The sequence below is a fragment of the Schistocerca gregaria genome, chromosome X, assembly GCF_023897955.1.
Source record: "Schistocerca gregaria isolate iqSchGreg1 chromosome X, iqSchGreg1.2, whole genome shotgun sequence".
In the NCBI taxonomy this organism is placed as follows: domain Eukaryota; kingdom Metazoa; phylum Arthropoda; class Insecta; order Orthoptera; family Acrididae; genus Schistocerca; species Schistocerca gregaria.
The window spans coordinates 601627230-601641894 of NC_064931.1; the positions used below are offsets into that span (position 1 = coordinate 601627230).

Below are 14665 nucleotides of genomic sequence, written 5' to 3' on the forward strand. Positions count from 1 at the left end.
ACTTTTTCCCTTTGATTTCAGTTAGATCCACTGTATCAATGTCAAAGTGCTTTATTTCTTTAAAGATGTTGTTTGTTGTGGCAATTCCATGTTGCAAATCTACCACCACCTGTAAGCACAGTATCATTTAATAGCTCCATTCGTGGTGGCATCCATATTCCTGTATTGTGATCTTTTCTGTACACTCATTATTTTAGGTATAGTTGATGGTTTATATTAAGCTTATTTTATACTAGGGAACAATGTTCTATAAGGTAGAACTCTGTATAGCAATGCATATTTTGATGCCCACACTAAGGATGCCAATCCATTGTTCCGTATTCCAGGTGGTCTTTTCAATTGTCTGTTGTTCTTTAAGCCTTCCAGCAATTGCATGCTAGTGAAAAGTCTCTGACTGTCTGATTGAATTTTGAAGAAATGTTGAGATTTATGGATCTCATTGTTGGTGACACACTAACCTGGTTGCCATGTGACAGATCTGAAAGGGCAGTCTACCAAAATACGCAATTTGTTAAAATGCGTCAGGAGTAGAGAATCCAGTGGATTAGTTAAGCTGATATAGTAGCCAGAGAAGATTATGGAGGCCTCTCTGCCAGAAATATCTCCTCCCCTAGCATGGCACAGTTGGGCCAAGGTTTAAGAGTAGCAGAAGTGATGGAAAATAAGCTTTATTTGATGAAACCATAGCATTTCTCCATCCTGGCACAGGAACAGGCTGAAGTGATGCTGACCCCTTGCTGTCTACACTAGTGAGAGTTTTTGAGATTCCTGTGGTGTACACAGTTCAGTATGACACATTTCAACAGTGCGTGTTTTGCATTATGACAAGAAGGCAGTACTGAATTTATACAGGGACAGCAAAATGAGTGCTGTATATTTTTTGAAATTTTGTGAACTGTCAGGACTCCGGCTTTAATGCCTAGGTGAGAGGTTTAAATTTGTTGCAGAGTAATTGTCTCATCCATCTTTAGTTTTGTAAATGCTTCCAAAATATTCTTGACTCACTGCTACCCTTACTTTCGTCCAGTATTTGAAGAAAGTCTTCATAACATTTTTGTAAGTTAATTTTTAGTTATGATTGTGCTCATATCATCTACCATGTTTCCTATGACTGTTGAGGACTCAGCAAAAGCCAATGATAATTATAGTTTTTGTTCTGTTTCTCAGAGTGATGGCATTGGAAAGGACTTATTCATTACCTTGTTAAGCTCTGATTCAAATATTTAAACAAGGTCTAAACACTCTTTTTACGCATGCGTTACTACTTTAAAGCTGTGGTCTGGGGCATACTCAGTGTGTTGTAAATACAATTAAAATGAAATTGATATTTAAATGTCTGACACCATTGATACCACACCATCTGTAGGGCACAACTTTGTGACTGTTGCTTGCAGAAAGTCTGCAAGCATTTCTATAACTAATGTCTATTCTGTAGTCATTTATAGTGTCACTGTACTAGAATGTGATGTGCAGTTGTCTTAACATATTGGTGTATCTCAAAACAGAGTTATTGCCATACCAATATCAGTTATTGAAAATCTCTCCACGTAATATGGTTTCTATGGTTGCATAATTGACTAGTGTTCAACATGTCAAATGGGGTGATTGCATCCTAATATGTTATTCTGTAAGAAATTGAATCATAATTGCCATTGTGACCTTCCTGCCCAATGCCATGTTATTGGATGAAATGTTTTACTTCATTAGAATTGCATGTGATTGTTTTGGCAGTTGATATCAGATGTTCTTTTCAGAGTGTAAGAAAGATGGAAGGACACTGTAAACTGCAGAATATGTAAAACTATGTGGCACATTTGGTAAGATGATGATTTGTGCATTTAAGCACAGCTTTTTTGCCAGCCCTTCTGATTATGATTTTTATGGCTTCTCTAAATTCAGCTCGTCAAATATCAGAATACATGAATGAGCAGGTTATGGCCGATTCAATCTCCCTTCTTAGCTCAGTGTATTTATTACTCTGTTTGTAATGATTCCACTTTTATGAGATGTTGAACCCAAGTATAAGAATAGTACAAGGAAAAAATGAATTTATTATGGTGAATACTGGAGTGGTTCCCTCGAAAATGACACAACCATTTTCCTTCTGCATCTTTGTCCAATTAAAGAGTGTCCTCCATCGGTAATGAACTAATGAGTGATTAGATGTTAGGACTTACTCTTCCTTTTCTGGGATGCTCTGACATAATAGGATGTTGCTGTAGTAACAGGCTGTAATAGACTTTCCAAGAAGTCACTTTTCTAACTCTAATGGGGGACATAACAGTTTCTCTTTAAGGTTTCCTCCAGCTTTCACGTTTGCAGCAGTATATATCCACTATCCTTCTGTACATTCCTTCCAGTCATCTATCATAACTGTGTTGTTCCAAGGGGCTCAAAATCCACAACTGCTCTTTTATTGCAAGCTGAATAAGAAGTGATTTAGGCAAGTACATCATATTTCTTATTTGTGAATGATTTATACTGACTAAAATTCTCTTTTAATCAGCTAAAATCTTGACAGTGATTTCTTTGCATATTTCAGGAGGTATTTGTTGCCTTGTTGAGGTCCTTCCATGCTGCACACAGCCTTATTTTGCAAGAGGATGGCATGCTGACTACCTTGACAGCAGCAGTTGTGTTACCCTTGACTGCAGTGGACAAATATGTTGTTTGTGTGTGTAATGTAGGGGATAGTCTTGCGTACGTCTACAGCAAGAAATATGGTGTACGAGAAATAACAAAAGGTAAGCGTGTATTAGTTTAATATGTCTTACCTTGTGAAGCTATTGTAAATTATGTGAAATGCTTTGTTCCTTTGACAAAAGTAAGCTGTTATTCGCTATAGGTGATGCACAAAATGGAGCAGTTTTCATCCTAGATACTTTCATGTTTAAAGCTTTCTCACCATCCATTTCTTTTTTTTTTAAGAATATAGCAATTGATTTGCTTCTTGTCTCCAGCTCCATCTTGGATAATATTACTGTTGCTCTGTTTTTAGATAATTTCTTGTCATTTTATGTTATTCATTCACTTCCTGTATGCTATTCAGGTGAAAAGTCAACCCTGTCACCACAGCTAAGATTTTGCGTTTCATATGGAATCATTAATAACTGTTTCAACTTGTCAAATGAAAATGTGTATAACAATGTCAATATGTAACAAATGCAGAAAGTAAGAGGAGGACAATTCACATTTGTCACCATATAGATGTCTGTCTAATTAAGATCTTGTCATTGGTTATGTGTTTTTACCAGGAAATACAGTTTTTTCACACTATCACTGCTACTGCTTCACAATTAATAACTTGCATTTTTTACAGCGGTTCAAAGAGGCCATTATACTGAATGACTCCAACCTGCTAAGGACTGATGACCCTGCAGTTTAGTCCCTTCACTCTCTAAATTAACCAACCAACCAATCAACAGCTGCTGTGTATAGCTGACAAGTGAAATTATGTGGGTGGTGTTGGCCATCAGTCAAGTTCAACCCAAACAAAATTGCACTTTATGTAACTAGCAGTCTGCCCCAGCTTTGCATGGGTAGCAGTAAGACTTGGAGACGTATCTGGTGTGGTGGTAATCAGTTATGTTGCGAGTCAGTCTATCTATTTGTGAAAACTGTATCCAAATGTACAGTAGTTGCTGAGATTAGCCTCCCTATGCCAACAAAAAAAATACTGTGAATGACTTTAATTTATATATGTGTAAATATAAAATACTCGCCATTAGTTGAGGTTCGAGCAGTTGACAGTCACATAAAACAAGACTGAAAATATTGCTGAGTATTTGGACAACATCCTCCTCCAGACAGTGAAGAGGAGGAATGAGTTTCGGAGGGGAAGGGAGTGGGTAGGAGTATAAAGAACAGAGAAAGGGGAAGTCCATAGAGAGAGAAGTGAGTGTGTAGATTAATAGAGTGAAGACTGTGGTATGGGAACATGGGGGGTGGTGGTGGAGGTGGGTGTCGACCAGGAGCTAACACAGAGCAACCACTGAAGTTGTACTCAGCTGCATGCTGTGTGACAGAGTGCCATCTGTCCCCATGGCCAAATTGTAAGAAATTTATTCAGATTGGTTGGTGGTCATGCCCACAGAAAAGCCTTGGAGCAGCTGCAGCAGAGTTATGAGACATGACTGTTTTCACAGGTGCCCTGAAATTGTCATTCTTGCCATCTCTCTGAAAGTGGTATTCTCTTGCCCACCCAATCTGCAAATATAATGTTGATCATCCTAATGCCACAATATCTACACTATGAGGGATATGTCATAAATAACACACACTCATTCTTTTTTACTAACATGTTCATTTTTATTTATTTATTCAATATCTCTTTACAGCCCTTCAATATAATCACCCTGCTTATCCATGATTGAATCCCAATGTCTTGGAAGCTCTATTATTCCACCCTAGACACCACTGCTGTTTTTGTGTTGAATGGCTTGGGTAATCGTGGTTAAAAGCTCTTCCAAAGAAAGACGATGATGATGATGATGATGATGATGACCACTCACAGGTTTTTTCAACTGTGGGAACAAATCAAAGTTTGGCAGACTCATGTCTGGGCTGTAGGGAGGTGCGGCAACACTTGCAATCCGCATTTGCTCAGTTTTTGTGTCTACAACATTGCCAATATATGGGCAAGCATCATCTTGGGGAATGTGTTTTCCAGCCTCAAGCAACAGATGTTGGGTTTTGTGCATTTTTCTGCACATGTTTTGCATGAAGTTACTGCTGACACACTTGTTCCACATGGGACTCTGTCATAATACCGAGTGAGGTGGTGCAGTGGCTAGCACACTGTACTCTCATTTGGGAGGACGATGGTTCAATCCCTCGTTTGGTCATCCTGGTTTAGGTTTTCCGTGATTTCCCTAAATTGCTCCAAGCAAATGCCAGAATGGTTCCTTTGAAAGGGCACAGCCATCTTCCTTTCCTGTCCTTCCCTAATCCGATCAGACCAATGACCTCGGTGTCTGGTCTTCTCCTCCAAAACAACCCAACCCAACTTTGTCATGATAATTCTTTGGTGATCATAAGCAAAAATCATCCTTTGATTCAGCGAACCAATTTTTTTTTTTTTTTTTACAAGGAAAATCTGAGACTCTCCACTCACTGGACTGTGATTTCCACTCCTGTTCAACGTCTGTAAGCCATGTTTCATGAGTAATAACAATTCGAATCGAGACTCCTTGACATTTAGTCAAACCATTGTTTGAGCAATGTTGTAATGTCCAGGCATTTCTGCTTCTCTTCAACAGTTAAACAGTGTAGAACTCATCTCGCAGAAATTTTCCTCTTCTTCAAATCATTTGTTGAGGGGAATTTCCATGGCTTCAGAGAGTTCCTCACAAGTCGCACTGCAATCTTCTTCAAGAGCATCTGCCACAAGTTTCACACTTCATTCATCTGTTTGTTTTTGGCTTTACAGGTGGTGGATTATCCTGTCTATGCTTATACAGCCACAAAAAAAAATAACCCAGCGTAAAACTGTACTACGGTCTACTGTAAACTCACCACAAACTTCACTTAGCACACTGTGGATCTCTTTTAGGTTTTTGCAATGTAAAGTTTCATTCTTGATCAACAGCAGTCACAGTACCTCGGGCCCCTGCAGGGTCCATTTCTGCCTGTCACCAATTTTATGTTAGAGTATGCAAGGGGGGGGGGGGGGGCAAAAAAAAAAAAAAAGAGCACATGCTTCTTCCTAAAACTCCCAACTACACCTGACATAATTTTCATTGTTGCAGCATCAACCCACAGTAATATCAACCTGTCCATCATTTATGGAATATCCCCGTACATACATACTCTGCAAGCCACCATAAAGTGCGTGGTGGAGGGTACCCTAAACCTCTACTAGTCATTTCTTTTCCTGTTCAACTCACTGATAGACAGAGGGAAAAACAACCGTCTAAATGTCTCCATATGAGCCCTAATTTCTTGTATCTTATCTTCATGGTCCTTGCATGAAATTTATGTTGGTGGCAGTAGGATCTTTCTGCAGACAGCGTCAAATGCCAGTTCTCTAAATTTTCTCAGTAGTGTTCCTCAAAAAGAATGTTGCTTTCCCTCCAGGGATTCCCATTTGAATTCCTGAAGCACTTGAAGGTTGTTTGATCCTACTGGTAACATACCTGGCAGTCCACCTCTAAATTGCTTCAATATGTTGTGTTAATCCAACCAATTGGGGATCCCAAACACTCAAGCAGTACTCAAGAATAAGTCACTCTAGCATCCTGTATGTGATCTCCTTTACAGGTGAAATGCACTCTCCCAAAATTATCCCAATAAACTGAAGTTGACAATCCGCCTTCCCTACCACAATCCTGACACGCTCAGTCCACTTCATATCACTTTACAACATAATGCTCAGATATTTAAATGATGTTACTGTGTCAAGCAGGACGCCATTGACCTAGTATTCAAACATTACAAGTTTGCTTTTTGTAGTCATCTGCATTAACTTACATTTTTCTACATCTAGAGATAGCTGTGATTCATCACACTAACTAGAAGTTTTGTCCAAGTCATCTTGCATCCTCCTATAGTCACTCAACTTTGACACCTCCCTGTACAGCACAGCATCATCAGCAAATGGCCAGAGATTACTGCCTACCCTGTCTGCCAGATCATTCGTGTATGACATGTTCCTAGTGCACTACTGACGATACTGTTATGTCTGATGAACACCCACCATTGAGGACAACATATTGAGTTCTATTAGTTCAGAAGTCTTTGAGCCACTCACATATCTGTGAACTGATTCTGTATGCTCATATCTTCCGTAAGTCTATAGTACCATGTCAAATGCTTTTTGGAGATATATATGGAATCTGCCTGGTCTATCATTTGAGTAAGGGGGCAAGCTGTGTTTGATGATCAGTGCTTTCTAAAACCATGCTGTTTCATGGACATGAGCTTTTCAGTCTCTAGGTAGTGTATTATATTCAAACACGGAACATCTTCTACAACTCCACAGTGAGGAAAACTTCTAACCACTTACCACACGGATTGTATCCTTGTGCAAGACCTGTCATAAGCACCCACCAAGCTCCTCCTATTCCAGTTCTGTCACAGTTTTGCACAGCATTTTATGTGGGTTTGAATACCGGTTGAATGGGCACCAGCAAACTGCAGCCAAAGCAGACTGACCAACCAATGCCTGAACTGGCTGCTGAACACACATTCAGCTTCAATAAATGTTCTATGGCCTGTGGCAACACAACACAGTACTCACCCATCCCAACATCACCAGTACTGGCATCTTTAAATTAAGGCCATAGTTTTAACTGTATTCTCAGTATTATTAAATTCAGATGTAATATGCTTTTTGATATAATAACTTTTTGTTATTCATAACATTACTTATATTTGAAATAGAACAGTTACATATCTACATGTATGCTGAACCTTTTGTGAGGTAATTTCTTTGAAATTTAGTGTTTTAATTCCTCTTGTTATGCTTGGTTCTTGGGATGGCACAATGTATGGTTTTCAGTGGGATATATTTGTACAAGTTAGAGAAAGATATACCTGAAAATTCATTGAAATTAGAACCACCATCTAATGTATCACAAACATGACTCAAACTTACATTGTGCAAGTTCTTCCTAAAGTTGTCTGCTGTGAAATCACTACTTGCTCTATTTGTCTAACTGGCCAATAACATGAGTGGTCCTATTTTTTATTGTACCTAATTCACCTTGTTGATATGACTGCCTATTTACAACTGATAAATATTAACTTGATTTATATTTCAGTTAAAAGTGTTGAGTAATATTTCTGTACCACCCCTTTTACTTGTTTTACAAATTCCTTCAAAAAATTAATACTAAAATCATCATTATTATTTTCCTTTTCTTATCTGACAGAACATAGTAGGATCTGAAATCTTTTTAGAAATGTCTGAAAATGTACTATTATGCAGGGGTTGTTTTTACAAAATAACTGTGATTTTGAAAGGCTTCTCTGTCAGATTAAGTAATGTGATTAAGCATTTTGGCAGACAATTTTGCACACATGAGAATCATCAACTGTCAGGTATTTAAGTTCTGCAGCCACTATACATGATGGCTAAGATGGTCACATAACATTGCAGTTTTTCTGACTGCACAAAGTGTTGTTATAAACAATAACAAAAGGTGTCAACATTTTTCTCTTGCCTAAGAAGTGCATGCATTTGATTGCTGTTAACATCTCTCCCTATCTTATGATGAATGTTTATATTATCTAATTTCTTGGCATATCTGCATATGTCCCAGTTTACAGTCAGTCAGTGTTCATTGTTGTATTTATAATGCTATATTGCTTGTGTGTGTGTGTGTGTGTGTGTGTGTGTGTGTGTGTGTGTGTGTGTGTGTGTGTGTGTGTGTGTGTGAGAGAGAGAGAGAGAGAGAGAGAGAGAGAGAGAGAGACCTGTTTTTCTCGATTAGTTTAATTATTCATGTACACACTTCCTGCCTTCAATGTTGTGCTTGCACCCAAAGACTTCGAAGATTTCACAAGTTATCTAATTTACTAAAAAGCTTTGTTTCATAATGACAAAAATGACTAAGTGCCCATATTAGGAGCAAAATATGTGCATTGAAAATCGTATCAGAAACTTGCAGGCTCTGATCTGCCACTTGGATACTGTTTGGCTTGGTCTCTCCCTATGTAGTTTAGTGAATACCAGAATGAGCCTCATAAAAACCTTTCTTGTTTCCTTCCTGGTGATCAGACTAGTCAGAAGAAGAAGTCGTCAGTATTTACTAACCTACTTTCACCAGAGCAGCCATACGTTGGATTCAGTATGTTTTATTTCTACTGGTTTTGTTCTGTAATTTTACAAGAGCATCATCAGATACTGGTGAGTTGAATACAATAAATTATGTCAATTAAGACATTAAAGAACATATTTCATTTATGAGATGGTAGCTTACGTTCAAAATACAGTAGTTAGCTGATAAAATTATAGAGTGAAACTAGTAAAAATAAAATGTGCTGATTGCAACTTGTGGCTGTCCTGAGAAACGTAACTTCAACAGTCACGGTTTCCACTGCGGGCAGTGCCTACTATCACAAAATTTACTAATCTCATTGTAAATTGGGCATTATGTGATATTAAAAAACAAAAAACTGAAATGGGGCAGTGGGGTATGAAGGAAAAAATTGAAGTAAGTTGAATGCCTCAGCTGAGAGACCACATAAAACTGTTCTCAACATGAAAATTTGTTTGAACGTCATAGTGCCTTACTAGATCTGGTCCTATTGGAGTATACCCTCTTGGCTTTCTCCAACATTTGAGCCACCTTACAGTCCGCCCCCGGTCGTTGAGTGGTTAGCGCGACACACTGTCAATCCTAAGGGCCCGGATTCGATTCCCGGGTTGGTCGGAGATTTTCTCCACTCACAGATTGGGTGTTGTGTTGTCCTAATCATCATCATTTCATCCCCATCGATGCACAAATTGCCAAAGTGGCGTCAAATCGAAAGGCTTGCACCAGGCGAGCGGTCTACCCGACGGGAGGCCCTCGTCACACGCCATTATTATTATTATTATTATTATTATTACTACTACTACTACTACTACTACTACTACTACTACTACTACTGAACCTACTGTAGTGTCACCTACTGTTTAATGTGACCTTTAATTCATGGTGCAGCTAATCGTTTCTTTTACTGCTAGCAGTGAAAAATGTCAAGTGATAGAAAAGCTTCTAGGACTGATTGTGAATAGAAATTTTAACCTTAGGATTTCTGTTTTTCCCCATTGGAACAACAAGCCATATGGTAATCACATATGAGATGTGAAAGTGACAAGTGTCTCCTTCATATTTTAGTATGTATTTTTGTGGACTGTGCTAAAATTACTGGCATTCACAAAGGATATGCAATAAAATTGAAGCAGAGTATTATTAGTGAAAGTATATTGGGGGGGGGGGGATATCAATAGTTCATCTTATATTGGCGCAGCTCATTTATTTGTTTATTTATTAAAAAAGCCACCACACCAGGATTGAAATATACAAAAGTAAGACTTGAAGTGCATAATAATGGAATCAAATTCACTAAAATCTTGTATTCTTTCTTGTGTAATGTATATCTCCTTAAACATTATTTTGTTTCAGGATCTCATGATATCCATTGCATGCGAGACATGAGGGATGCACTTGGAGCTTTAGGCCCAGTGGATGGTCAGAATCCAGAATTAAATAACCTGACCTGTTCCATGACTGAAGTGGAGCCTGGCGATATTGTGTTTCTTACATCTGATGGGGTTTCTGACAATTTTGATCCTGTTGTAGGCAAGTTTGCAGTACTTCCACCTGCACAACCAAGCTCATCAGCAGAAAACACGAAGGCGGCAGGGAACACTATGAATATCACGGGAAGTACTATGAAAGTGCCATCGACCAATACATCCTCTAGGGCAAATGCAAACAGTGACATTTTACCTAGTTCACTACCCACAGTACAGGCATATCAGAGACATGAACTGTCATTGTTAAGAATGGAGGACTTGTTAAAGAATGGAGTATCTGGTAATGGACCACCCTGTGATGATGCCAAGACTCTTTGTGAACTACTCTTAGATTTTGCAACAAGGCTTACAGCAGCAAAACGTCACATTTTAGAAGATCCAGATCTGTATTATACAGTTTCTGAAAATTCTGATCAACTAAAGGAACTCAGTAAATCCGAGCAACGAACAAGACGAAAGAAGGTATGTGAAAAATTGGCAATGGTACCAGGAAAACTTGATCATGCCACTGTTGTAGCCTACAAAGTTGGAGTTCACCACAAGGAAGAAGCAACAGCAACTAAAATATCTTCCAACAAGGAAATTACTGAAAAAACAGATGAGAACTATTTAGAAACTATTTTGTAGATATGACATAACTCTTATGGGCAGTGTAGCTTTAATAATGGGAGTACATTGAATTTTAAATTTCGGTAATTAATTCTCATTTGGTTTCGTGCTGCGAAATGCAAGATAATTTTGATAGTCTTGGTGAGAAATTGTGTTATGAGGCACTTTAAAAGCTAAGCACAAAAATTCACGAGAAAAATCTTGTTTATTCTCTCCTGGATATCTTGTGCTGTCCAAGGAAAAGTAGAGCAGATAGACATAAGATGGATTCCCATCTTTTTCTGTGACTCAGCTGTGGTTTTCCAGTAACTGGCTTAATCTATTAGACATTCATAGCTGTGCAGCCAGTACTGAAAATAAGATATTTCACAGTAGTTATATAAAAGGAATCATATTTACCAGTGCAGGTTGCACCCACTGAACTATTAGACATGGAAATACCATTGCTTGAAGCAAGGTTGGCCTATTAAAATTTCATGCGAAAGCAATGCCTCTAAATTTTTCCCCTCTTAATGCACATATTCATTATTTATTAAATCTGACACTAATGACTCCTGTAGTTTATAATTTTGTAACAGATTTTTTGTTTGAAATTTTGGTTTGCGGATTGATGATCTTTCGTGATTTTAGAATAAGTTTACAACTGTTCCACTCTAAAAAGCAACAACATTCCTCAATGATAAAAAGGCACTAAAGGAACTGAATCTGCTTTGCATGCTGTTTCTCTGCTAGTGAGTTTTATAAATGAAAGGTTGTTATGTGGCTCTTCAAAAGTGAGACTGACATTCTCAACTTGGTTTGCCAGCCAAGGGAAATATTAAAACCATTTCTATGCATTCCGAATCAGTATCTACATCCAAGACTGAATTTAAAAAAATCTTTTGTGATTTATCTAAAAATAGTTTCAGGGTAGCACCCTATCCTTGTTGCACCATTAATAAATAGTGTTTGTAATACAGATTTTTGTTTTAGTAATCACACAAAAATGAACACCATTCAGTTGTAAAACTGTGATACATTTTTTGCAAAATTGTAAAACTTTGGGAACCAAATTGACTAACTTTACTGTATTCAACCATAGACTATTTATTGCCATATGACCAGTTGTGTTGCTGTTTATCAGTAACTTAAGTATATAGGAATGGAATAGGAAAATCCTCAAAGTTACTAAAGGTAACTCTAAATAACCAAGTATACCGATACAGCTTATGCCATCCTTACATGTAGATTATGGTACAGATTTATGAAGATTATGCAGAGTCTGTCTTGTTTGTTGTCTGAATTTGCCCAAATCATGTCATGTTTTACTCTAATTGATACTGAAGATGTTGGTTTTCAGGTTGCATATGTTGATAGGATAGATTCCGAAAGAATAGAACTAGATATTCTTGTGATCAAGTCCCTTGCATCATTTGAAGGTACTACTGATTGGGTATTTCTGTCACTACAGGAATATGTAACACAGAGAAGTAGTGTTGAACTACACAGTCAGATATATTTTAAAAAGTAAAATGGGCAGTACAGAGAAATTTATTGAAATGTATAGTTTTGAAATGTGGGAAGACCTTCAAAGGAAAACAAAATATGCATAATTGGGTTAAATGTTATTACTCCTAACTTAATACCTATAAAAATTCACCAAAATGTTCTCTATCAGAAAAAGAGCTTGTAGTTTGTATATATGGTAATATCTGAAACTTGTTTCATCTGCCTTTGCCAGTCTTTAAAAATTTATTGACGGACAGTAAGGTTGCTACTTCAACGCTTGGGTACTCTTACAGGTTTTACCTAATTTTAAAAGTCAGTAATGTTCACAGAAACTGTTTATTTTTAGAAAACATGTTCAGTCACACTCTTGAGAAATGTGGGCCTATCTGTGTGTGTGTGTGTGTGTGTGTGTGTGTGTGTGTGTGTTTTGGTTACTCTGTATTAATTTAAAACTATATAAACCTATAATTTAATTGCTACATAAACGTAACAAATGAAATTTCATCTAACTAGAAGTTTGTGATGCTCAAATGTTTGTATTAATTTACTTGATACTTTGATGGCTGATGCTCTAGAGAATTACAAGTACTTGTGTAAATATATTTAAATTAGGAGAAGAAATCATCTAAATGAATCTTGCAGCATACAAACTAGAGTTGACACAAGTTTACGTAACAATAACTGTTACATACTACTGTACTTTTGTAAGATTGTTATTGTGAATGTTTTATGGCTGTGATTGTTGTAAGAAGTTAGTTCTTCGTGTGAATTGTAATGTGTGGGTTGTCATTAACGGTTTTCACTATAAATTTATATAATGTGTACAGTTTCCCGTAAATACATACTGTGACAAAAAAATTGGTAGTTCACAAAAGATATTATTTTTGTTGATATTGTATAATTTGAATAATTGCTTTCTGTGACATGGCTAGATTATTGTAGTTGTTGCAGTTAGATATTTATGGAGTATGGGATATTTAAGTTGTCAGTATATTTGTGACAAACTGAAAATACAAAAAAAAAAAGAAAAATGTTGACAGGGCATTCCACTGAATAAATGCTGCTATCTGTGAAAATGATTTACTTCAGGATTCAGTGTTATTTAAATATACTAATACCTTAGATATGCATTTTTCTTTAGCAGTTTTGTTTCACTGAATCTAAAACGTTTATTATGAAACCAAATGTTAATCATAGCATTGAACTGTCAATGAGTGAATTGTTTTGTGTTATTTGCAAACCACTGGAAGCTACTTGTTACTAAGTGATAATTTTGTGACGACTATAAAAGAAAAATCTGTAGAATATGACACTTGCTGGTCAAGTGTGTATTTGGTTTATCTGCTATTTATGTAGAAAATGACGACACTCAGTTATTCAAAAGTGTAATGTGTGACTGTGATAAAAAGCAATATACATTATATAACATGGAGCACTTTCACAAACTGAAGCAGTCAAACACAAACTTTGTTATAGCATTTTTTCTTACAGTTGTTTATGGTCTCTGATTATTTCAATAGAAATTAATAAAGCTTTCCTTGGACTTAATTTTTAAATTACTTGTAGCAATCAGTAAATTTTTACATCCTTTTCTGCAATGTTTCAAAGCAGCACCTGCATATTCCTTATGTGAATTTTACTTACATGAATTATTTCGTGCAGGGATGTTTAAAGTGATGGGGGCAGGTGAGAGCCCTGCGAAATCATCCCTTCTGTTTCTTCAGTATCTCACTATCAAATGTTAAGGCTATGTTTTCAGCTTTACTGAATAGCTCTGTGACATTATTTCATAAGGCTCATATTTCAGTACTTCTATTGTACAAAGAATTTTATTGGCCTTTCCTTCAGTTTCACTGCAGTTTCTTTTAGATAAAAAGAGCAGTACAGGCAAATGAATTATTTTCTACTAGATAGATTTACATTTGAGCTATTTGTTCACTACTGAGTTTCAGAAACTATACACATAAGAGATGGCAATGTATTAAGTGTCCACTTTGCGCATGTCTAGTAGAGATCTGAAGTCTTTCAGATGAAGTTTTTTGTATGTGCAACTGTTTTTTTAGTTGGGTGAATGTTTCCTTATGGGGGTCATATCTGACTTGGTTCCGTGGTTAGTGAGTTACATCTTTAGAAAAGGTATTTAAGATTTGTGAGAATTTTCCAAAACATCTAGATTTGTTTTTCTTGAAACTCATTACATCACCCTCAAAGATGCATCAGATAAACCACATACTCAACATTATTTTGATGGTAATGTATTGTTATGCTAAAAATGCATAGTAAACTGAGACTGACAGTGGATTGCATTATGTTGAAAAAATG

General features: G+C 36.8%; 1 protein-coding gene across 1 annotated transcript in view; it reads left to right on the top strand.

Moving 5' to 3' along the window:
* LOC126298447 (PP2C-like domain-containing protein CG9801) overlaps positions 1-13899 on the top strand; it is a 45580-nt gene extending 31681 nt beyond the window's left edge. Inside the window, exons 5-6 of the mRNA XM_049989777.1 lie at positions 2543-2744; positions 10113-13899. Coding sequence (XP_049845734.1) covers positions 2543-2744; positions 10113-10873 — 963 coding nt within the window. The 3' untranslated portion in view covers positions 10874-13899. The remainder of the gene's footprint in view (positions 1-2542; positions 2745-10112) is intronic.
* Positions 13900-14665: the final 766 nt, after the last annotated feature.